The sequence below is a fragment of the Myotis nattereri genome, assembly GCF_964212035.1.
Source record: "Myotis nattereri genome assembly, chromosome: 1".
NCBI lineage: Eukaryota > Metazoa > Chordata > Mammalia > Chiroptera > Vespertilionidae > Myotis > Myotis nattereri.
In genome coordinates this window covers 172,392,383-172,417,938 of record NC_138075.1, presented here as the reverse complement: position 1 = coordinate 172,417,938, position 25,556 = coordinate 172,392,383, and the positions used below count along the sequence as shown (strand labels likewise).

The 25,556-nt window shown below is 43.5% G+C and overlaps 1 protein-coding gene across 1 annotated transcript in view; it reads left to right on the top strand.

Annotated features, from left to right (window-relative positions):
* The first annotated feature begins 1,120 nt into the window (after positions 1 to 1,120).
* The window catches only part of HERC3 (HECT and RLD domain containing E3 ubiquitin protein ligase 3), a 96,990-nt gene continuing 72,554 nt past the window's right edge, over positions 1,121 to 25,556 (top strand). The window contains exons 1-3 of the mRNA XM_081109454.1: positions 1,121 to 1,212; positions 3,744 to 3,805; positions 9,813 to 10,067. Coding sequence (XP_080965580.1) covers positions 9,842 to 10,067 — 226 coding nt within the window. The 5' untranslated portion in view covers positions 1,121 to 1,212; positions 3,744 to 3,805; positions 9,813 to 9,841. The remainder of the gene's footprint in view (positions 1,213 to 3,743; positions 3,806 to 9,812; positions 10,068 to 25,556) is intronic.

The following is a 25,556-nucleotide window of genomic DNA, read 5'->3' as shown; positions in this document are numbered from 1 at the left end:
GTAATCTTAAAACCTTCTTCTGCTCCGCCAATTAGATTCTGAGAGCAGGTGACTGCAGCCCTGGCCTGATCTGAATATCTTGGTGAAGAATCTGGCCTCAAAGGATCCGGTTCCAAAGCCAGGTTACAGAAATCCTCCCATGAAGAAAGTCATCCCTTGGGGCCAAAGCAGGGCTGGCCCAGTGTTCTGCTTCTGTGTTTCAAATGGAGGATCTGCAGACACGTCACCTTTGGGAGAGCTTTCCCCCCCCCCCCCCCCAAAGGTTTTCCGTGGATCGGACAAGGACCAGGGGAACTCCCTAGCTTTCAGGACGAGAAGCAAGCGCTGAAATTCAGTGTCAGGAAGGGCAAACTTCTATGATGTGTGGGTTTTAGGCCACATTGGTGTTTTTTGGATAAGATTCACGAGCTCCTACTCAGTGACTTCTTTGGTGCTCCCCGGCGGCCACCCTCCAGCCCTCCCCAAGCCCTCCCGGCTCCCGCAGCGCCGCTCTCCCCTCCGACCCCCAACGCTCCGGGAGGGCCGTGGCGGCTCCCGCGGCTGCTCGCGACCTCCCGGCCGCCTCCCGTCGCTCCAGTCCGCGCTCGGGCTCCGGCTTCCTGCAGCCCCCCGAGGGCGAGCGAAACTGCAGACCGCTGCGCCGCGGAATAAAACGCTCCACAGCGCAGTGGCCACCCCGTAGCTTTCCCCATGCCCGCCTCTGCACAAGCAGGACGCGGAACCCAGGGCTAAAGAAACACCGCTGAGGGGGGGATAAGGACACCTTTGTAATATCTTAAGCAATAAAGGGAAAAAATATGAAAAAAAAATAAAAAAACACCGCTGATCAGCTCGCTCGTTCCCTCGATTGAAATGCAAGCCTATTCCCGCGCCAACGCTGCGCGTCCTGCAATCGCGTCTGGGCCGACACCCGCCGGAGCCGCGTTCCCCAGGCCGCCCCGCCTCCCACCAGGGCCTGGGCCTCTTCCCCGCCTCCCGCCCGCGGACCTCCCCGTCCCGCCCTCGGCTCCTCCGCGGCCGCCATTGGTGGCGGCCCGCCCCAGAGGGCGCCCATTGGTCAGGCGGGAAGTCACTCACCCGGCGCATTCCGCCACCCGCAGGCTTGCGGGGAAACTTCCTTATTATTGTGACGCCGAAAGCGGAGACACCCGGAGTCCGGCCCGAGGGACTGTCACCGTCGGAATCCCGAGCGGCAGTTCAGCGCCCGCCAAGGTGCGCGGGGCGGGGGCCGGGGTGCTTGGGAGGAGGGCCCCGCGCAGCGTCCCCCGCGCGGCCGCCGCGTTCCATGGGGCGCGTCTGTCAGCGCGCGGCGCCCGGAGGGGCTGCTGCGGCGGCGGCGCTTCCTCAACGACCTGGGGCCGGGCGCGCGGGCGGAGGGGCCGGGCGCCTGCAGTGCCTGCGGGGCACCCTCGGCCGCAATTGCGCGCGCCACCCTGGCGTTCTGGGGGGTTCGCCCTCCGATCCAAAGAGCCCCCGCGCCCGGGAAGGCCGGAAGCTGCGTGAACACTGGGAGCGCCCCCAACCCGGACTCGACTGTTCGCGGTCCGGGTGGAATTGCGACGCGGAAAGTCACAAGGAGGACCCTCCCCTTCCTCCTCGCCCGGCCCCATTTAAATCCCGGGGCTCGGGAGACACCCTGGCGGTGCGGGCGCCGACGCTTCCCGGCCCCGTGGGGGGCGGGTGAGGCCTCCGCGTTAGAGGGAACCCCCGCGGTCGCGAGGAGTTTGCGCCGGGGACGCAGGGCTCGGCGTCCGCGGTGACAGCGCCCGCGGGGCCGCGGCGCCCGGCACCACCCGCCTCGTGGAGGCCGCACCCGCCCGTCTGCCCGAGTCCGCCTCCTGGGCGGAGTTGGGGCGAGGGTGTGTGTGCGGACACGTGCGCGCGGGAGTGTGTGTGTGGACACGTACGTGTGCGGGGGTGCCAGGAGCCGGGAGCTTTGGGGGCAGGTGGCGCTCTGATTTGTAAAGGCGTGGCGTGCGCAAACCAGGACGTGGAGCGTGTGTAGCCCTGAGCCAGAGGGGCCAGGAGTGCGGTGGGGACACCTAGAGCTACTGTGCCTGGGTTGGGTGGGTGCACAGGGGCCCTGCGGAGTGTGCGTTTGAACTTGGCTCCTAGTTACTAGGATGGCGAACCTATGACACGCAAACTCATTTTTTTTTGGTTGATTTTTCTTTGTTAAATGGCATTTACATATATAAAATAAATATCAAAAATATAAGTCTTTGTTTTACTATGGTTGCAAATATCAAAAAATTTCTATATGTGACACGGCACCAGAGTTAAGTTAGGGTTTTTCAAAATGCTGACACGCGGCGCTCAAAAGGTTCGCCATCAGCTCGCTGTCTCTGGCTGTTTTCTGATGACCTGCTTCTTTAGCTTTTAAATCAGCCCCAGTAGGAAGTACCTTTAAATTCAGAGCGAAGCCTGGCAGGATTTCTGCTTGTAATCGTCACACACGAAACGCTTTAGGAAGGACAATTCAAGAGCTCTCACACGAAACGCTTTAGGAAGGACAATTCAAGAGCTCTTCCATTTGTGTGTGTGTGTGTGTGTGTGTGTGTGTGTGTCTTCTGGCTCTTTCCACAAATAGGAGGCTATTTCTAGAGCCTTGCATTGGGTGATTTGATAACATCAAGTGAGCTGATTTTTAACTCCAGGCTGAGGAGGAGGAAAAATGAAATAAAATGAGGATTTAACAGCCTTTTTAAATGAAGTGACTAGATGGAGAGGGATCTTGTTTTAGTAGTCAGATTACTGTGTCGCTCTCTTTTTGTATTTTACCCTGGGGGAAGGGGAATGGCATTATAAATAAGAAAAGGGGAGTAATATAGGTACCCCCCCACCCCTTTAAAGCAAAATAGATTAATTACACATCATTGTTTGACCACAGTGAGCTAGGAACCTTCTGGAGAAAGTGTTCAGAAATCAGGGAGGAAGGTTTGAAACCTCTTTGGAAAAATACCTCTTTTGGCTTGGAAAAAAAACTGATTGATTAACATCCAGTTTTTGCTTGTTCGAAAAGTATGCAGTTGGGTTTGTATTTTTTTCTTTTAAACACAATCTAAAATGTTCCAAATGATGTGGTTGGAACCACTGGTTATGGCATTTCATTCTGAGTAACAGACTTCTTAAGATTTGCATAATAATTAAAAAAATGTAAGACAGTTGCACCCCTACTGGAGATACAGGATAGTTTTGCATCAGTTTAAGAAATAAAAGTAATATTCTCCAAAGTGAATGGGATTTTCTACATAAGATAGAAATAAAGTTTTGATGATATCTTAAAATCATGAGGGACTTTTTCTTTTGAGAGACTAAAGGTACCTCTCAGTCTTACCTTGTTTTCTATGATAGAGGTATGGTGTTGGAAGGAAGGAAGATACCAGAAAGTCTTCAAAACCAGTTGTGGCAAAATAAGCTATAATGTGTGTGATACATGGAAAACATGGAAGAAAATAGACAAAATTGAATTATAGTTTCAAAATTTCTCTTTTTAACCTAAATGGGAGATTTAAAGATAATTTCATTTTAATTTTAGTATCTGCTATAAATGTTAGGAATTTTTAAAGGTGCTACCTATGTCTCTAGTTCACTTTTAGAGATGATAGCTTCATAAGTTGGTTAGAGGTTCTTGTTCATATTTAACAGTCTTGAGATGCCGTGTTGGGGGAATATTTGTTTTCAATAACATGAAGGTATTTTGTAGAGTTCCATACTAATGTTTTTATTTCTTTAACTTGTAGATCTGCAGGGTGAGGGGTAACCATTCTGGCTCCTTGTCCAAATGCCAAGTGTGTGACCTGTGGTGAGTTACTTGATTTCTCTGTCTCTCAGTTTCCTCATCTTGTACATTGAGATAATATCTACTTTACAGAATTAATAAGAGGATTCAACAAGATAATCTATATAAAGAACTCAAGTTACTACAGTTGCCTAGAGAGGGACCTTAACAGATCCTTAATGACTTTCCTTTGCTGTGATGTAGTGAAGAGAACTGGGTGAGCCCAGGAGGTAGGAGACCTAGTTTCCAGTCTCTTCCTCATCCACTTATTTCTCAGAGGACCAAGGTTACTTGGCCATGGAAGGCCTCAGCTGCCATTAAAAAGAAGTTAGGAAGGTAAGTCTCTTGCCTAAAGGTTAGATTAAGTGGACATTTAAGGTATCCTTAATAAGGTGATCTCTTTTATGCTATACCTCTGCACCTTTTAGACATGTTCTACATTTAGAAATTGAACTTGCTGATGTCAGCGACATGTATTTTTGTGTGTGAACCAGTAAGTGAACTAGTTTTTTGTTTAAAATATATTTTTATTGATTTCAGAGAGTAAGGGAGAGGGAGAGAGAATCAACGATGAGAGAGAATCATTGATCGGCTGCCTCCTGCATGCCCCACACTGGGGATCGAGCCCACAACCCGGGCATGAGCCCTAACTGGGAATTGAACTGTGACCTCCTGGTTCATAGGTCAATGCTCAATCACTGAGCCACACTGGCCGGGCGTGAACTAGTTTTATTATAAGTCAGGGTAGACATAGAAAAAAGTGGCTAACTCTGTTGAGATTGCGTCATTTACCCTTCCCATCTCTGGCTAGCTTAGGTCTGGTTACCTATAAATTGGAATCCTACTGTTGTCACTTAACTGCTTATTTACATGTTCTTGGGCAAGTGACCTAACCTTGCTAAGCATTGAGGTTATTGTACAGGGCAAATTAAATAATCTGTGTAAAGTTTTTAGCACAGACTCAGATGCACAGTAGGCTTGCAGTAATAGTAGATATTACTTTTTCTTTATTCAGCAACTATTTATTGAGCTCTTACTATGTGCCAGGCACTATTCTAGTCTTTAGGGATAGAGAAATGAACAAAAGTGAGTGAGAAAAAAATGGGTGGGAGTACCCAGGATAGCAAATGCCAGGTGAAGAACAGTGCTAACACTGGATCTTTAAATTGATGGACACCGTTAGCTACTAGATATGGGGGTTCTACCAAGAGTGTACTTTTAGGTGAAAGCTGCATTATTGGCTGGTTTCTCTTCAGTGCACTGAACTTTTCTCCTGAAAGATGATTTTCTTGCCTCCTGCTACAGTTTTGGCAAAGTGTCTTGATGACCTAGACCACATTTTCTATTAGTGTTAATAATTCATACATAGGAATACAGCTTATTTGTGGTTGTCACTTGGCTACTTCTCTAGTAATTTTTATTTGACTGCCTGAAGATTCCATTACTGTAACTCAGGTGGGAAGGATTTTGAACAATAGTCCTATTTGTCGTTTTTCATAAATGGTTTCTATTAGTCAGTTAAAGATGAGGCCATACTTCAGGCTTGCAGTTGTCCCAAGCTCTCAGAGTGTAGCTGATCCTCAAGGACTGATTCATGCTAAACAAATTTATAAGAAGCTGATAGATCCAGGATGTTGAATTAATAATAAGAAGTAGAAATGCTAAGAAGCCTGAGATGCTTTGGTCAGCTGGTCATGGTGTTCTTTCTACATAGTAAGATCTGCCTTGGAAAACAAGTTACTTAAGGTTGCTTAATTAATTACTCATGGAATCTAAGCAAGGCAAGTGGCTAGGTGAATTTAAAGACTAATTATAGTACGTCAGTTCTCTCCTTGGGGGACATTTTAAACAGCAAAGTTACCAGCAAAAAATATAAAAATGTGAAAAATGTGGCACTAAATACACTGCAAAAAGACCACTTTTGAGAGTCAAAACAAGAAGGCAGAGCATTATCTTCTTTGACTTCACCTGGGAACATGTGCATAGGATGATTCAAATTTTTCATCTCTTTACACATGTCTGGGAATGATTGCTAAAATGTTCTGAGCACTGATTTTGGGGTTACAAACAAATTTTAGTGAGTAGGCAAATTCACAAGCATAGAATTGCAAATAATGAAGAACAACTGTACTTAGGGATAGTGAAGGTGGTGGTGCTGGACATTTTTGTTTTGTATGAATAAAGCTGCTGTGAGCATTGTTTATAGATTTTTAGATTATTGATTTTTAGAGAGGGAGGGAGAGAGGCAGTCAGACATTGATATGAGAGAGAAACATGATTGGTTGCCTCCTGCATGTTTCCCAACTAATGAATGACCAAAACCTGGGAATCGAACCTGAGACCTTTTGGTGTATGGGACAACACTCCAATCAACTGAGTCACTCCTGGCCAGGGCTGTTTATAGATTTTTGTGTTGACAAACAATCATAGCTTCTTAATACCATATTTTTAGACACATTGTACTTGGCTGGTTAAGGGGATGGCTTAATGGTACAGCTGCCTAATCTTATTCATTATCTGCTAATTCTGGCTACTTTCCCTCTAGAGGGCAACTTTATTTTCACGTTTCCAGGACATCCTGTATTGTATATTGACTATAATTTAGTCATTCTGCAAGTATTTTTGTGGTTTTTGCTCCTGTAGGTGACATATAAATCTCCTTGGGTGGCATTGTAGTCCACTGGGTAAGACTGTGGACATTTGTTGTAATGTACCCCGCGAATCACAGAAGGACGCCTCAAGAAGTCGAATTAAAGAGTCACATTTATTGCAATCCGGGACTATGAGGGGCCATTCCCAAATCTCATAGCCATAAGATGGTGGCAAAACCAGACTTATATAGGCAAAAATCACAAAGGTATTGATTACATCCCAGGGTTTGGAATGTGGCACCTGGCTCCCAAAAAAGCAGATTACAGAAGCAGAATTAAGCATGTTAATTACAGTTTCAGGTCTCGGGGTCACTGAATTGACAGAAATACATTATCTAGAGTCCTTGGGTAACCTGGGTTAAACTTAGGCATGTTATCTAAATTACAGTTTTGGGTCTCCGGATCACTGAGTTGATAGAAACACATTATCTAGAGCCCTTGGGTCTCCCAACCACTGAGTTGTCAGGACTATTTAGAGTAACTGTGCTGTCCTGGTCTCGGGACCACTGAGTCAGCTGGAACATACCACCTGTGGCCACTAAAACAATTTAGGGTAATTGTGCTGTCCTGTTTCCAGGTACAGTAGAATGTGTTCTCTAAGACCAGTATGATAACAATCAATGGAATAGTCATTCAGTCGATAAGGCATTCAATCGAATGGGATGACTTATACAATATAGAAAATCAAAGTAACCTGTCCATTGTTAAACAAAGCAAATAGGTACCATACTTCACATTGGCTTAAGATTCATAGCCTGGTTCTGGCTCTTTTCGGCTGTGTGACCTTAGGCATGCTTGTTAATCTCTCTGAGCCTTGCTTTCTCTAAAATGAGGCTAAAAATAGTACTTATGGCACAGGGTTGGTGTGAAGATGAAATTAGATAATGAAATAAAATGCTTATTAGCACAGTGAATGATGTATAGTAAGTACTATGAGTTTCTTATGTAACTATTAGTAAGAGAAGACATGCTCATGAAACATTGAAAATTAAGGAAGACATTAGTATGTATACAGCAATTTAGCAAATTGGGAAAATAAAATTATGAAAAGATTATGTGATCTTGCTGGTCTTTTAAAATGTATGTATCTTCCCTCTCAATCCTCCGCTGCCTCATTTTATCTTGTCTCCCTTTGTAGTTAACTCAAAGAATAACATTGAAGCTTAATTTTTTTTTTTTTTTTTTTTTTTAGTTCTAGTGTCTAGACAAAAAATCTTAAGAAGAAGCAGAACTTTCTGGTTAAGACAGCAAATTGAGATTCAATTTTATATTTTTCCCATGACTTTTTTGAAAGAGTTCAAAGAGTAAATCAGATAGCATTGCCATAGGTCACTAAATAAGTGTTCCACTGTATAGAAAAACTACATTTTGCTTATTCATTTTTCATTTGATGGATGTCTGAGTTATTTCTACCTTTTCATAACATGAGTGAATAATGCTGTTATGAACATTTGTGTACATGTTTTTGTGTGGATGTATTTATGCTTTTAGTTCTTTTTTTCCTATTTAAATTTTAAAAATTTATTTTTTGATTACAGTTGACATACAATATTATATTAGTTTCAGGGATACAGCATAGTGATTAGACATTTATATAGCTTATGAAGTGATCACCTCATTAAGTCTAGTATCTACCAGTATCATACATAGTTATTAAAATATTATTGACTACATTCCCTATGCTGTACTTTACATCTCTGTGACTATTTTTAGGTCTTGACATTTGTATATTTTAATCCCTTTCACCTTTTTTGCCCATCCCCCCCAACAACCCTCCCATCTGGAGACTGTCAATTTATTCTCTGTATCTATTAGTTTGTTTCTGTTTTGTTTGTTCATTTTTTATTTTAGATTCCACATATAAATGAAATCATATGGTATTTGTCTTTCTCTGTCAATTTGCAGTTCTCTTGGATATATAGCTAGCAGTAAAATTGCTGGATAATATGGTAACTCTATGTTTAGCCTTTTTAGGAACTGCCAGACTGTTTTCCAAAGCACCTGTGCTATATTACATTCCCATCAGCAATGTAAGAGAGCTCCACTTACTCCACATCCTCACTCACACTTGTTATTATCTGTCCTTTTTTATTATAACCATCCTAGAGGGTGTGAACTGATAGAGATGAAATTGGTTTTTGTTTGTATGAAAGGAAAGCATGAATTTTTAATAATTATTTTTTTGGGGGGAGGAGCATAAATTTTTAAAAGTAGTGAGACTTTGGGCTAGAGCAGGGGTGGGCAAACTTTTTGACTCAAGGGCCACAATGGGTTCTTAAACTGGACCGGAGGGCTGGAACAAAAGCATGGATGGAGTGTTTGTGTGAACTAATATAAATTCAAAGTAAACATCATTACATAAAAGGGTATGGTCTTTTTTTTTTTTAGTTTTATTCATTTCAAACGGGCCGGATCCAGCCCACGGGCTGTAGTTTGCCCACGACTGTGTTATACTGTGGTCTCTGATTAAGGCAATTAAAATCTGGCTGAGGAGTTAAGTTATGATACAGAGAAAGTTTTTCCTGTTCTTTTTTTTTGTAAAAAATATATTTTATTGATTTCAGAGAAGAAGGGAAAGAGCGAGAGAAACATCAATGATGAGCGCAAATCATTGATTACCTGCCTCCTGCACGGGTTCGAATCTGCAACCCAGGCATGTGCCCTGACTGGGAATCGAACCGTGACCTCCTGGTTCATAGGTCGAGGCTCAAACACTGAGCCACACGACAGGCCAGAGAAAGCTTTTAATCAGGGTCGGAGGGATGCAGATTGATGGTGGCTGGAATGGTCTCCAGAGGCCCTTGAGTAGGATATGAAGCTTGACTCAGATCCAGAAGGATGTGTAAGAGGAAAGAGAAGTAACATTTTTTACCCATTTCTCATTTTTGTTGCAAGTGGTGAATTACTGTCCAAGCTAACAATAGGCTATTTAAAGGAGCTCACAAATTTTTAAAATTTAAATAAGTAGAAAACTCAAAGGAAAAGTGCAGTGAGAAAGAACAAGGGGAAGTCATGAGGGTAATTTCAAAGCTGTTGTACCATATGATTTGCAGAGATTGTTTTAGCAATGCTCCTGTACTCAAGTGTTCCTCATCAGTGATCTGAAAACTCTATTCTGTATTCACAATTCATTTACACAAATAAAATTTGTTTAGAAATGTTCTTTAAAATCTTACTTTAAAACACAAAAGTGGCATTATTATTATTATTATTATTATAACATGACTACTTTCAACACTATTAGTAAGTATTCTTCTGACATGCAAAGTATCTGAAGAATATTAGAGGTTATTTTTAAAAATTGATTACATTTATTATTACTCAATGTGATTTCCTCTGACCTATTTTTTAAAATCTTTTTTTACAAAATGTTTTTCTAGGCTACATGATCCCCTGAAGGATAAGAACAATGTTATGTTGGGGATATTGGTCTCTGGGCCAACCTGGTATCAGCACGAACCTACAAGGAATTGTGGCCGAGCCACAAGTGTGTGGATTTATATCAGACAGAAGTGTCAAGGAAGTAGCCTGTGGAGGAAACCACTCCGTGTTCCTGCTGGAGGATGGAGAGGTTTACACCTGCGGCTTGAACACCAAGGGGCAGCTGGGCCACGAGAGGGAAGGAAACAAGCCAGGTGAGTGCACCTTGTCTGCCTTGGTGACGGCGAGAAAGGCTGGGGAATGGGAGCGTGCTGGTGGAAGATCTTCTCAGCAAGTGTCTATCTTTCAGGGAGGCTCTTTGAATGGTGTAGGATCCCCTTCTGTGTGGAACTTTTTTTTTTTAATTTTTTAAAATATATTTTATTGATTTTTTACAGAGAGGAGGGGAGAGGGATAGAGAGTTAGAAACATCGATGAGAGAGAAACATTGATCAGCTGCCTCCTGCACACTCCCCACTGGGGAAGTGCCCGCAACCCAGGTACATGCCCTTGACTGGAATCGAACCTGGGACCCTTCAGTCCGCAGGCCGACGCTCTATCCACTGAGCCAAACCAGTTAGGGCTGTGTGGAACTTTTGTGTCTAATTCAAGCCTTTTGATGGAAAACCGGACATTTCCTTTCTGTCTTTTTTTGTTGTTGATGTTAATCCTCACCTGAGGATATTTTCCCATTGATTTTTATAGAGAGTGGAAGGGAGGGGGAAAGACAGAGAGAGAAACAAACATCAATGTGAGAGAGACACATTGATTGGTTGCCTCCCACATGTGCCCTGACCAGGGCCGGGCATCAAGTTGCAACTGGTATGTGCCCTTGACTGGAATCAAACCCAGGACCCTTCAGTCTGTAGGCTGACACTCTATCCACTGAGCCAAACCAGCTAGGGCTCCTTTTCATATTATTAGACAACATATGTTGTATCAGTTACGGGGGGAGGGAAGTTGACTAGTTGGTTTAGAGTTAGAGAAATAGATTTTTCTCCCATAATTGAATGCTAACACATTGTGATTATTTTGTGAATAGGTAATCCTCATACAATCTATATCAGAAGCATTTCCCTCTAATTTTTCCTCCAAAGTGCCTATTCATTCATTTATTTCTGCAACATGCTTTTGTTAAGCAATTTGGGCTAAGTACTATGCTTGGTGTTGTGAGTAGAAAGTGAATGAGTTAGTAATGATTTGGTTCCAGGGAACCCATGTGCAGGAATGTGTGAGGTAAGTTGGAAAACATGCTGGGGGATTGAAGGAGAGGGATTCATTTCTCCTTCGGAGGTTAGTCAAGTAGGAAGAAGGAGTAGGACTTCAGCAAGTGTGTGTATGTTTATTACACACACCTGGGTGTACTCAGTGATTAAAGGCATGGGTATGATGGTGCAATCTTGTTCAGGGAATGTTGAATAGTTTGGTGAGACTGTTGATGGAGGGTGAGAGAGGAGAAGTTGGAAAGGTAGAGGGCTGATTAGATTCCTTAAGTTTTAGGGTCTTTCATTTATTGATAATAGGTGCTGTGTGTATTTAAAGTCCATTGGTTTAAGTTCTTTTTTCTTCCATTTTTTTTTTGGTCTAAAGGGTCTAAGTTTGACCTTCAGTATGCGTTTATATAGCATAGATCTATCTATAAGGTACTTTCTTAGTCTTGGATTTCAGCTACATTTAGAGGAGTGGTGATACTTGAATGAGTCTCCTTTTGGTGAGAAATGATAAGATAGGGTCTTAAATTATGACCATGCTGTATTTTTCATATTAGCATGGCATGTGTCATTTTCTTTGTTATTTGCTGACTTTTTTATTTAATCCAAATCAAATGAAGATACTGAAGCTTCATTAAAGGACAGTCTTGTGTTTTTTTTCTAGGTGATTTTACCTTTTTGTGTTTATTTAGGCAAATCATTTTGGTGTCAGGATGAGCTAATTTTTTCTGTGACACTGGCTCCCTCTTTTCTCATATTTATTTCCTCCCATAACAAGTGGCTACATTCTGTAGTTGCCCTGCCCAAATATCAGTGTTAACATTTCATCAATTTTATGTTGCCCACTGGATAAAGGGCTGCAGGGCTGCTCTTATGTAGAATTATTAAGTGTGTGAACTGTGATTTATGGGCTTTTTCCCCATTCTTTGCCTCGAGGTTCCCTCTTGGGAACCCTCCCTGCCATATCCTACCAGGCCTGCTCACCCAATGTCCTAAACAGTTGTTTCTGGACTTGTGGCCCTTGGACTCTTGGGATTTCAAGGAAGTGGTTTGTAGCATGGTTCATATATGCACCTTTATATATACAATGCACCTGGTACTACAGTTTTTCAAATGTGAGTAGATCATGTTTTTAACTAAAATAAAAATTCAGTTAACAGTGTCACCATTTCATAAATTGAGTTAGTAATTCCTATTCATTATGTTTTACCAATTAATATAATACAGAAGTGTAATATAGAATTATTATGGAGGCGGTAGGAAGGTTTTTTACTTTTAAAAATGTTTTTCATATTAGAAGAGAGTAAAAGCCACGGTCATCTTTTCTCTCCTCCTGTTAAAACTCACCCGTGTCTTACATTAATCTGTTCTTGCTATTTCCCCAGGTGAGAGTCAGTGTCTAACTACTCATGCTTACAGAGGGGTCAGTGGCAGGTCACAGCCCAACATCATGCTCCTCCTCTTGGGAATATCTACATTCCATCAGGGCTTAGAGATCCTTTAGGCCCATTTCACACCAGTGACCCCTGAAGGATTTGTATTCACCCTGACCAGCCTTTGAAGGGAGTATTTTGGGGACCAGGAGGAGATCTTTCCATTACTCCTATAGAGACAACATGGTTAGGGTGAATTCTGGAGTCAGACAAACCTAGTGGAGGCATTACCATGCTCTGATTCTGTATTTTAGAGCCTCAATTCCCTTTCCTATAAAAAGAGGAGACTTCGGTTCTAGTGTAGCTCTTAAAGTAGTTTCAAATGATAAAGAAGACTCCACAAAGCTAACTGTAGCCTGTGAAGTCTGCCCTCCTGTCTGTTTTCTCTGTGACTGTGCCTTCTGTCAGGCAGCGTCCCAGCAGAGCTGGTCGCTCAGGATGATTCAGGGCACACCTTTGCCTTAGAATCTGGGGTGAGAAGATTGAACTTGGGGTGGCAGGTGAGAAAGGAAACAAAATCTTGTAATCCCACAATGGCAAAGATCTGTGGAAGGCACTGTGGTGAATACATTTGAGTGCAATGTGACATTCTACCAGTGGAGCCTCCTGCCACCAGCTTTATGGAGCTAGTGGTGGGTGGTTTGTGGGCCTCTGGGAGTGAGGAGCAGCTACAATGCTTCTGCCTGTACGTTGGGTCAGGCCAGTTCTCTCTGTAGTAAAGGCTGAGTGATTGCAATAGACTTGAGCTAGATGTATGCCAAGAAGGCCTTTGGATTCAACCACAGAATCCCCAGCCGATGTTTATAATAAAAATTTCAAATAAACAAGGTTCTAGTGTAAATTACAATAGATTCCAGAAATTTCTGTTGTTGGCGAAGCTTGCCTGTTAATTATAAACTCCATAGCAGCTTTGGAATAGTTCCTCTTTGAATGGAAAGATTATGTGGGTGAGCACTTCCCTCTCTTTTTTAAAATATATTTTTACTGATTTCAGAGGGAAAGGGAGAGGGAGAGAGATAGAAACATCAATGATGAGAGAAAAACATTGATTGGCTGTCTCCTGCACGTCCCCCACTGGGGATCGAGCCCACAACCCGGCCATGTGCTCTTGACCGGAATTGAACCCAGGATACTTCAGTCCACAGACCGACGTTCTATCCACTGACCTAAACTGGTTAGGACCCTCTCTTCTGACTTTTTCATTGGTAGGTATGTTCTAAATCTGGGTACCATTTGGGTTTATTTTTAATGAGTGGGAAAAGAGAACGAACTTGTTTTCTATATGTGCTTATTGAGAACTGTGACCTGGAGAGCTGCTAGGCGTGGAGGTGGTGACAGACAGACCCTGTTTCAGGTAGCCCGTGCTGGCCCTGGCCCACAGAAATACTGGCCCCAGGTAACCACTGTGGTATTTGGGGAGGGATCTTGGTAGAAGGCCACCTCCCCAGAGGACATGTTTCTGGGGATAGTGGGCAAGTCTGAGATTTCAAATTGACGACATTGCCCAGACCAAAGGACTCTGCAGCATGAAGGATTAAAAAGAGTGCGGGGAAGGAAAGGTGAAAGGTGATGGTATAGGCAATGTACCAGGATGAAATTCTTGTATTTGAACATGTGTCTTGAGTCAGTCCTCCCAACTGTCACATATCAGTTTATACTGATATTTTTATTTTTTAATATATTTTTATTGATTTCAGAGAGGAAGGGAGAGGGAGAGAGAAACATTGATCAGCTGCCTCCTGTATGCCCCCTCCTGGGGATTGAGCCTGCAACCTGGGCTTGTGCCCTTGACCGGAATTGAACGTGGACCTTTCAGTCTGCAGGCCAGTAGACTAACATTTTTGTGTCAACCCTTTTGGATTCATATCTGAGCAAAACCAGCTAGGGCTATACTGATATTTTATACGTTGTGTCCAACTGGCACAGTTGCAAGGGAAACAAATTCATTTTTTGGAAGCATCCTATACCTGTGACAGAGCAGTGATACAAAGCACTCACAGTACTTGTATGGTTGTCTTTTTTTTTTCTCTCCTTGAAAACATGTAATAGTTTCCAATTGCTTTTATTGCTCCTAAGGCTACTGTACTTTCCCTGTACTCTCATTTCTCTTCTCAGTACTGCCCCTATGTGACCAACTTCCCTGTGTGGAGGAGAGAAGGCATTTTAAGGGCACATCCAATACTAAAACTCCTGATTATGCAGGCACATATATTTTTCCATTGAGTCAGGCAACTTAGGGTTCTAGCTTAGGTGTCTCCATGACGCATTCATTTGTGCTTTGGCCAAGGGCAAAGATGCCTGTGATTCCCAGAAATATTTTTCGTGGGCAGAATGCCAAACCCCGTCTAAACTCAATGTCCAACTTAAAAAAGAAAAGTGTTGGATTATAATTGTTTTGAATATTCTTCTCTAACATGACTTTTCTCTCTTTATGCTCTCCTTTGTATGATACATTCTTAACTCTCCCTTCCAAAATCAGGGATGGTTTCATTGATCAGGACATTGTATAATTATTTCTAATTTCTTTATGTTTTTGCTAATGAATTCATCTGATAACTTTGTAAGACATACACTTACAGAGTTGCATTATAGGAAGAATTATGTCCCTTCCTTTTTAAATAAAGCATGCAAACAAAAACATGACTATTTTCTAAATGATGACATTTAATAAGTGATTAATCTACCTTGGAATATTTTATTAAACTAAAATAGGAACTGGTTGCCCATAGAGAAAATGGAAAAATTTTACCTCAGTTTACTGTGCTTCTCTTATTCCCACCCAGCCACATTGTCAGCACTAGTCTTCAGCTAAATGGACAGTTTTCCTTTCCCAATATTTACTTGATTTCCCATATTGGGATTAGCATAAACTAATCCTCTGAATTATTGTAAACCTCCTAACCTTTTTTCCTATCTTGAGTAGACAAGAACTGTATTAGCTGCAATTATTTAGTTTAACCTAATTTGTTAAATTTTTAAAAATTCTGCATAGACATCCCAGGAAGCCTTTTTCTAGCAAACCCCAATTTATGAGTAGACTAACATTTTTGTGTCAACCCTTTTGGATTCATATCTATGATTGGTTTCTTTTACTTTCTCCTGAGTTAGTTTCTCTCTTGCAGGTAATTTAATCCAATTCACATTCGTATTCACATTTCGTAATCAGTCTAATCATTTCCATAATGCCCATCTCCATATGTAACAGCTCTTCTGCTGTTTTTTAAAAAAATATATATTTTATTAATTTTTTACAGAGAGGAAGGGAGAGAGATAGAGAGTTAGAAACATCAATGAGAGAGAAACATCGATCAGCTGCCTCCTGCACACCCCCTACTGGGAATGTGCCTGCAACCAAGGTACATGCCCTTGACCCGAATTGAACCTGGGACCCTTCAGTCTGCAGGCTGACACTCTATCCACTGAGCCAAACCGGTTAGGGCTCTCCCGCTGTTTTGATAAATGAGGTTTATAAAGCAGAACATCTCAAAAGCCTTAATTCCCAGAGCTGTGTTTGCTGCTAACCCTGGTAGAAATAACACTTTGAACTAGTAGCTTATCAGCTTGCTTTCCTGTCACTGAACGACTCAATAACTTTGTTGTTAATCAGCTTTCTGCCAAAAAGCAAACTAGCTGAGCTGAAAGGAAATAGAAGAAATTTTATGACTTCCTGTTATTGAAGTGTTTGTTTCCATAACTCTGATATCAAAGGCAGAAGGTGCCATAGGAAGTGTTCAGATCTCAACACTACACTTGTTAGGGGCGCTGTCCCTTCCTCATTAGGAGTGGCAGGTGGTCTGGGAGAGTGTATACCCTTTCTGATGATGATAATAATGGTGGTAATCAAACTGGTTGACTTTTTTGATAGCTGAGTGGACAGCTTTCTGGTCCAGAGGCCTAGGGCAGTGGTCGGCAAACTGCAGCTCAGCAAACTGTGGCTCGCGAGTCACATGCAGCTCTTTGGCCCCTCAAGTGTGGCTCTTCCACAAAATACCAACTTCGCATGGGCCATGAAGTTTCAGTCGCACTGTACGTGTGCTCCTGCACGTGGTATTTTGTGGAAGAGCCACACTCATGGGGCTGCAGTTTGCCGACCACCGGCCTAGTGATCAGAAGCAAATGTCATTTAATAGTTTTATTTTCTGGTGTGCTTAATCAAGAGTTATAAGGAATTCTTTATATGGTATTCAGCCTATTTCTCTAAAGATGTTAGAAAATAAATACTTATTAATGAACAACTCTAATGTGAAATATTATTTGTGTATTATTTAAAAATTTTTGCAGTATTTTTAAGTAACACAGTGGTTTGTGTTGCGATACATTTGTTAATTGTAAATGTGGTTAACCGCATCTGCATATTATAAGCTATCTTGATGTGCTTAGCTTTTTCTTAATTGTTGACACTATTACAAATGTGCTTAGCATTTTTAAGCTGATTAATCCTTATGATAGCCCTGTAAAGTAGGTCAGTATTATTATCCTCGGTATATGTAATGAGAAAAGGAAAAGGAGTTGAGTTTGAGTCTTGCTTAGGTACTGACAGTTTGGTTTTAAAATTCTAGAATTATGTCCACAGACATGTTTTTAACCTCAGGTTGATTGGCAGAATTAATAGAATTATTTTGTTCTTTACCTTATTGGTACCAAGAAAAGTAACTTGTATGTAGTGGGCATTTTGGAAAAACTGATTATCCCTGTAAGACATGCATACATATATCTTATCTCTACACCATAGTTAACATTGATTCTGGACCCAAATTTCAAAGATAGGAGAAGCAAATACCATAGTATGTACACTAAAGGCTGCTTTGTGATGCTCCTGGTGGACCTGAAGTGGTTCAGCAACCATTAGGTGATTTGATATTGCCATAGTTCAGAACATAGAGTGCAATCTGATCCCAGCTGAATTCTGTGAACATTTATTGTAGGCTTCCAGTTAGCTTTGATGGGTGAATCTTTGGACAGAGATGTAAATAACCTGAAAGAAGGTTTTCCTTTTTGCATTCTGCAGTTGCTTAAGAAGAGATCACTCTGAAGTCTGAACCTATCTGATACCTGCTTTTTTGTTTTCAAATGGGCCTGTATCAGTCAGGATGCTTTCAGCAGCAAGTAACAGAATATAGTACTAAGGTAAATATGGAATAAGTAATGAGTAAAACTTAGGATCTTATATAAGAGGTCTAGAGAGAGAGATTTCTAGGATTGGTTAAATCAGGAGCACATCAAGCACCCAGGTGCTTCCTATTTTTCTGTTCTGCCATCTTCATTTCCTTGGGTTTGTCCCCTCAAGGACACCAGGTAATTGTCACAGCTCCAGTAATCATATCCTCACACAACTGTATTCAAAGGCAGACAGAAAGGGGAGTTTCCAAATGGGGAAAGTTTTTCCCAGGAACCCCCAACATACATCCTCTTTTGTCTCATTGGCCAGGTCTGGGTTACAGGCCAACTTATCATTTTCATGCATAAATGAAATAAGAATTATCTGATTGGCACAGTCAAAGCTTGTCTGCTAGGTTTGGGGAGGGGCCCAGCATCCCTGATGGTTCTGGTGCAAGAAAGAAGTGGGCGATAGCTGATGGGTAAGCAATGCATAGTGTCTTCCACAAAACCGATTTCATAATTGTGTGCAAATTTGGGTCTTTGACACCTTAAATTGGAATCATGAGTCTTACTTTTGTTCCATATTATGATCTATAATTTATGAATTCAAATCTTCACATCTGCTTTTAAAACAAAACTAATGGCTGTTACCATGAGGCAGTGACTTTCTCTAGTGTTTATTATATGATATGTGATGTCAAATTGTGTATTTCCTAAGAGTTAGTATATTATTCATGTTTGTATCTTAGTATTGAGTACAACGTGGTAGGCACATAGTGTACAAAAGTGTTAAATAAGTAAAATGTCTCACGGGTTTTATTATTTTGTTACTTTGCCATTGTTATGCCCAGATTGCAAGATCCCCCAAGACAGACCACTAGGGAGCTGAGTCTGATGCAAAAGCATAGAGTTGTTTATTCAAGCCCGGGACTTGGTGCCCCCCCCCCCCCCCCGCCTCCATTACTGGATGCAAGAGAGAGCCCCGAATCCCAAGGGAACAAAGAATTTATAGGGCTTGGGGTCGGGGTGGGGGCACACTCTGACCACTGATTTGGCCGATTCCGGTTGGTTGAGTGAGGGCCGGGGGCTAGTGATGCAAGGGCAGGGTGCAGCTAGGGTCTGGTTACACAAAGACAGGGGGGTGGCTAGCATACTCTTGGCCTTGGGCTAGTTTCCCCCGCTTTCCCATTGGCCGACATAAGGGTAAGCTGAGTAACTGATACATTCTGCGGCTTTTTCTTGGGAGAAGGGTTAAGGACACAGCTATCAGTCCTGTTCTGTCCTTTCATTCCCCCCTTGTCTTGGAACTTCTGGCTCAATCATGAGACGGACTGAACTATCAACTGAATTATTTTTATACACTTCTTGACAAATTGGACTAGTCTGTTAATAATGCAAGGGCCAAAAGTCAACAGCATCAGGAGGACTACAAGGGGTCCACCGAGGTCCGCTGTCTTCTTGAGGGTGATCTGCAGCGGGTGTGTCTGGTCAGAGGTCACCTTCCAATCAGGCTCCTTGCTGTCCTGGGCACAGAAGGAGCTGGGCTTGTGATCTGGCAGAGACAAACTATAACAAATGGTCCGGTGGAAGGGAAAGAAAACATTTCAGTTTTAACAACCTCTATTAAAATAGATTTTTCTCCTTAAAATTCCTCTATGGTTATCAAAAAGCCAAATCAAGACTAATTTATCTACTGTATTCAATTTGGCCTGATATTTGCATAAACACAACAAGAATGGTAACTGACTACCTTTGCTGGAATTTCATGATTGATTCTTAATGTGCCCCGTAGGGCCAGGAAGCCAAGCTTTCCAGCTGCCATCAGGCCTGCCTGCAGTATCTGCTGCGTTAGGTGAATCCCTCATCTGTAGCAACTCCACCTGAGCCCATGCTCTAGGCTTTAAGGCCCATCTCAGTAGCCCTCCTACTCGTTGCGGCCCAGAGTGTGTGGGGGTTCCGCAGGGACGCAGAGGCGTCCTTATTGCTCCCCTTCTACTCTTACGAACCGCCAGTGATGGTAGGGCATGGGCCTGACGCTCCAGCGCCAGCCATCTTCAGGGCTCCCAAGCAGGATACCAGGCTTTCTCTGTGGCACTCTTATTGGCTTCAAGTCTTCAGAGTTCAGACAGGTTTCTTTAAAACATGATACTCCAGTCAAAGTTTCCAGTTAATAAAATCACTACTGAAAACTGGTCTTATTGATTTCATGCAAAGAAATGTATTGCCATGACTTATTAACCATTGCCAGATTTCAGAGGAATTATATAAGGAGAAAAACATACTGATCTGCTCTTAAGATCTTCTGATTTTTCTTGTCAGTCCTTTAAAAATGCATAACTATGCCTCAGACCTTCCATTCTAAATAGGCCTTTCCCAGCTCTCTACAGCTGAGGTTTGTACCACCCCTGACATGTTCATGGTCATGCAGGCCTGCAAGACAGTAGACAGGCTGCCAACTGTCAGCTGTTTCTCAATAGAGACCAAAACCTGATGGGTATTTTTCTTTGTCCAGTTGGGCATCTGCCCTCTTGGCAGCCAGACACGCTTTACTTTTGGGGTTCATTCCATATAGTCCCCTTCCAGGACAGCTAACACATAACTATAACAATGTCCCTCAGTGTGGAAGACTGGACACTTGCCAGTTATTCCCAAAAACTACCAAGGACTGTAGACCATCACCGGTCCACAGCTACATTCAAACCTGCAAGAGAATCAAAGGTTAATACAACATATTAATACAATGAAACATAATATTGGCACCATGGCCGCTTCAGGCAGCTAAATCTCATGCTATCAAACATGACACATGGTAGGGCTCTACAAACATTTTAGGGACCTTTCTATATAAGGTAAAATTGTCCTTGTTTTTCTGAAGCCGTGTCTATGAAGATGCAGGGATCATCTGAGTCTATTATACAATTTTCTGCAGGTATAGTCCTTTTCAAGTTGGGGTGAGTCCTGGGGTCGTGAACTTCTTTACCCACACCGAGTCCCCAGGCTGGAAAGGATGTACAGAGTCTGAGGTGGCACTGGCAGGGCATCTTGAACAAGCTTATGGATGGCTCGTAATTTCTATAAGAGATCACGTCCAAGTAAGGGGTACAGGCATTCTGGCATGACTAGAAACGAATGAGTTACTGTGTTCTTTCTGAGGTCCACAGTCCTCTTTGATGTCCAAGGAAAAAGGCAGTTTGTCCGGTGGCTCTTAGAACTGGTATCTTAGATGTTACTGGTCCCATTGGCTCTGTCAAGACTGAATAGGCTGCTCCAGAATACACCAGAAAATTAACTGGGGGTTCTATTTATCTACAAATATTTATACCTAAGTAGACATATAAACATCAAATAAACATCCATATTTACATCTTTTCAGTGAACAAGTACTTTTACAGTCTTGGGAATTTTGGCAGATAACAGGAACACTGCCCAAGTCCCCTGATGGGGGCCTGACAAGAACACATGTGGGGGCCTTTGGCTGGGGGGTATAAAGTCTCCATTCTTTCTCTCGGCACTGCTAAGGACAGGATCATTGGAGAGGTCTCTTCACCTAGGCAAGGCTGTGCTGAGCCATCTGGGGCAAAAGTGGTTTCTGCTTCCATTAGAGGGACCAGGTCAACTGGTAAATATAGGAATTCATGAACCACCTGATGGCTGCCTAACTGACATCAGCGGGGGCGGCAGAACAGTCTGCAGCTGTGGTACCGTACCAGTAGCTCCAATAATGGTGACTTCCTGTCCTGAGAGGGGAGCTACCTTCTGAGTAACTACCGAGTGCTCTGCCACTGTATCAATCATAAAGTTCACAGTCTGGCCCCCGATCTTCATTTTGACCATCGGCTCATGGGGGCCCAGTTGGAAAAAGCCCAGTCTGTCCTAGTCAGAGTCAGCTGTTGCCAGTCCGAGGAGGTCTGCCTCAGGCGGCTCTGGCCAATAGCGGCTGGGTGGTTTGGATGGCCTTGCCAGCTTCTTCTTCTGGCCTGCTACTAAACTTTACTCTGTCCCTTCTTACACATGCAGAACTGGACCCAAGGCAGCGAGGTTTGAGCAATTTTAAAATTCCTTAACATACATTTTATCATTCATGTTGCAGGGAGGGACTGGGTTGGCTCCTGAATAAAAGAACTAATCAAAATAAGGCTTATTTTCTAACTTCATTTGTCCCTGGGTGTGGACAACAAATGACACTAATCAGATTGACATAAACGATTTAACCTTTGTTTAGGGAGGCAAATGCAAAGCATTTACTCCCAAGTGTCATTGGTTTAGGGAAGACAGGATTTCTGCTCAGTTTCCCTATTTTACTTGTCCCAGCTTACTGGTCTATCATGCATTCAATTTTCTTTTTTTTTTTCTTTTTTTAAATATATTTTATTGATTTTTTACAGAGAGAAAGGGAGAGAGATAGAGAGTTAGAAACATCGATGAGAGAGAAACATCGATCAGCTGCCTCCTGCACATCCCCCACTGGGGAAGTGCCCGCAACCCAGGTACATGCCCTTGACCAGAATCGAACCTGGGACCCTTCAGTCCGCAGGCCGACGCTCTATCCACTGAGCCAAACCAGTTTCGGCTCAATTTTCTTAAAATGTATTCTGGCACAGGAGAAAGTTGTTTTGCTGTACACAGGTAGTTTAACCCCTATATAACTGGGCTTGGACCTCTGCCCAGCAAACTGCAGTCTATAAGTTCAATATGCAACCTCCGGTTTTTCTAACCCAACGAGGTTTCAGCCAGTCTGAGTCAGACTCCTCCTCTCTTGGAGAATTTCAAAGTCCTGATGGCTTCCAGGTCCAGGGAGAGTGCCTTTTTGTTAACCCTTAGGGCCCTGCTTTCTTGCCTTTCTACCAGTTTCCTTCGTGGCAGAGCAGCAACCAGGCCTCTTTCAAGGGAGTGCACTAGAAGGGGATATCAGCCCCTCCTGTGAGCCAGCTGCTCCGCCTAGGGTCTCCCAGCGGCTCAGCCAGAGCGTCCCCCAGCAAATCCTGGAAGCCGCTGCCCTTTTGCAGTGGTATGGACTCAAGCAGGGGGTTCACTGGATGTAGCCGGTAGCGAAGCGCTCGCTGGCTTCTGCCTGCAGCTGCTCGCGCCCACAAGCCCTGCCCCGCAGCACTCCTGCAGCACGCGCTGCACCGTCAGCTCCAGCACCTCGGCGTTCTCCAGCTTAGCCTGCACCTGCGCTGGTGGGGGCGCCAGGTGGGGGAGGGAGGTGAGGCCAGGCTATGCCCTGACCCCCGTCCGCTCGCTCAGCATCCCCTGGGCACCGGCCCGCCAGCCTCACTTCTGTGCCCGCCAGCAGCTGCCGCAGCTCCTGTAGGCTCTCGTTGATCCGTGCGCTGCTACTTCTCCACCAGGGGCTTCCGGGCCTTGCGGGCAGCTCAGGCATTCAGCCCCCCTTCTTTGACCTGGCTCTTAGGCTGAGTCTGCCTAACAAAACAGTTCTAAATCACCAGGGCAGCTGCGGACTCTAGCTTTGTTCCTCCTCCGCTTTTCTAGCAGGAGTTTAGTTGGTTTTTTATTTTTTTTATTCTTAGAAACCTTAATCCTTTAATGATTACCAAAACTGAACATTCAGCAATTTTAGATTAATATTTATGAACATATTTTAAATGTACTTTTACTCTTAAGATATATCTAGACCTTTTGTGATAAAACTAAGAACAGGTATCGGTCTGATTCAGCATTGGAGGGGTTAAAAGAATAAACCAGGGCAGAGAAAGTCTGTGCTTACAGTTACTTTTTGTGACCTTGAAGTTCATTGATAAGACCTGTTAGGTTTGCAGCCAGCAGCATAACTGCCAACACCCCCGCCCCCCTTGTCTCAGCCCAGGCCCATTGCTTTTCCTCACAGAGTCGGCCTGGAAATATAACGGGTGCATAGGGAGGTTTCTTGCAGACAGAAAACATGGAGACCATCTGAAATCCAGTTACAGATGCTTTCAGAATCGGGATGAGGGAGGGAGGGAAAGACCAGGTTATATCCACTATGAGGATTCTAATAAACAATTAAAAACAGCAAGTTAAACAAAATACAGTCACAGGCAGTAAATTTCTCCATCCTGTGGAGCTGTCCACCAAAGAGATAAGAAAACCATGAATAACAAGTTCTTTGAAATTTGCTACTTTGTTAATTTGCTAAGCAAACAGTTAACTTGAAAAGACTTCTCTCTTGCTTTTTACAAGCAATCTTGGAATTACAGCGATTTACAACCCAGGTAAGAGCAACTTATAGACAGAAATTTATATTAACTAAGTGGGCTGATTCCTTCTGTAATGGCGAGCAAAAGACTCTGAGAACTGCTAGTGATTCTTGCAGCCCATCGCGGGTCCAGTCCAAACGTTCAGCCAGATGAATTAACAGAAATGCAAAATAAATCAAAGTAACTTTCACTTCACACAGACTAGTAATGAGCAGCCAGAATAGACAAACACTCGTATTCACATTCTCTCAGTAGACTAGCCCAGACTGGAGCTGAGCAGATAAACAAAACAATGCCCAACTCCCCAGACGAGCGTGGGGGCACTCCTGGCACCCATGTCCCAGAACAGAATTCTCGACCAACGTTTTGGTGAGAACCTACTGGAGGATTAAGACTGCGTCCTGTCCCCCCTCTCGGTAGCAAATTGGCTAGTCCCACACAAACAAACAGCTGTTCACTCATGCTTCCTCAATGTTTCAGCATTCATTCCAATTCCACAATCTCTATTGTACCCCTTTAAAAAAATTTTTTTAACATGTAATTAAGAACAGCAGGTTTACTTTGTCCCGACCTCATGATGATCGGTGACGAGAGACAGACAAGGGAGGGGGTGACCTGTTTTCACAGATTCTCACTCAGTTGCCCGCCTGACCGAAGTTGTGGAGACACACAAAGGAGAGGAGAGGGCAGGCCCCCTCCCTCCACACTCGCGCACTTTCACCAGACATTCATTCAGCAAAGGCATTTAGCTACCACAACACACAATTTTTCCCAATTCAATCCGAACCTTAAACTTTTAGCTGGCAAGTCAAATATTCAGCATTTCTCAATCAGTAACATTTCTAAGAATAAACTTCAAAAATGCAAGACATAAGTTTTTTATCATTTAAATTCAGTAAGCTTCAAGGTCCCAAGTTCCCAGCAGTTCTGGAAAACCACACCTGAGGCTGGCAAGCAGGTTTGACCCAGCCCTTTATTTTAAAACGACCATAATGCTTAAAGGAGTAGTTTGAGTCTGTCCCATAATGTCCGTCCAGTAAGTCCACAGAAAACAGAAAAAAAAAAACATAAACCCAGACAAATACAGTCTTCCAACTCTATGGAAGCAAAACCAAAACAACCTTCCGACTCCGCGGAAGCAAAACTACAGATTAGACGATGGCCATGCACCACTCGTCTCAGATTGAGGGGTTTCTGCGCCCCTCCAGATGGAGGATCGGAGCGTCCCCCGCCTCCTCCCGCCCGTGGCCTCCTAGTGTGTCCACCTAGGCCTTTATGGGCAATACAGATTTCAGAAGTGAGCTCACACAGGACAGAACACACAGAACAGAATAGACAACACACAGACACTTACCGTGGTCAGTCAGACTCGGGATCAGGGTCCCTTGTGAGTCTTGGGGATCCTGGACGAGCCCCCCAAATGTTATGCCCAGCTTTCAAGATCCCCCAAGACAGACCACCAGGGAGCCGAGTCCGATGCAAAAGCATAGAGTCTTTTATTCAAGCCTGGGACTTGGTGTCCCCCCCCCCCCCCCCCGCCTCCATTACTGGATGCAAGAGAGAGCCCCGAATCCCAAGGGAACAAAGAATTTATAGGGCTTGGGGTCAGGGGTGGGGGCACACTCTGACCACTGATTTGGCCGATTCCGGTTGGTTGAGTGAGGGCCGGGGGCTAGTGACGCAAGGGCAGGGTGCAGCCAGGGTCTGGTTACACAAAGACAGGGGGGTGGCTAGCATACTCTTGGCCTTGGGCTAGTTTCCCC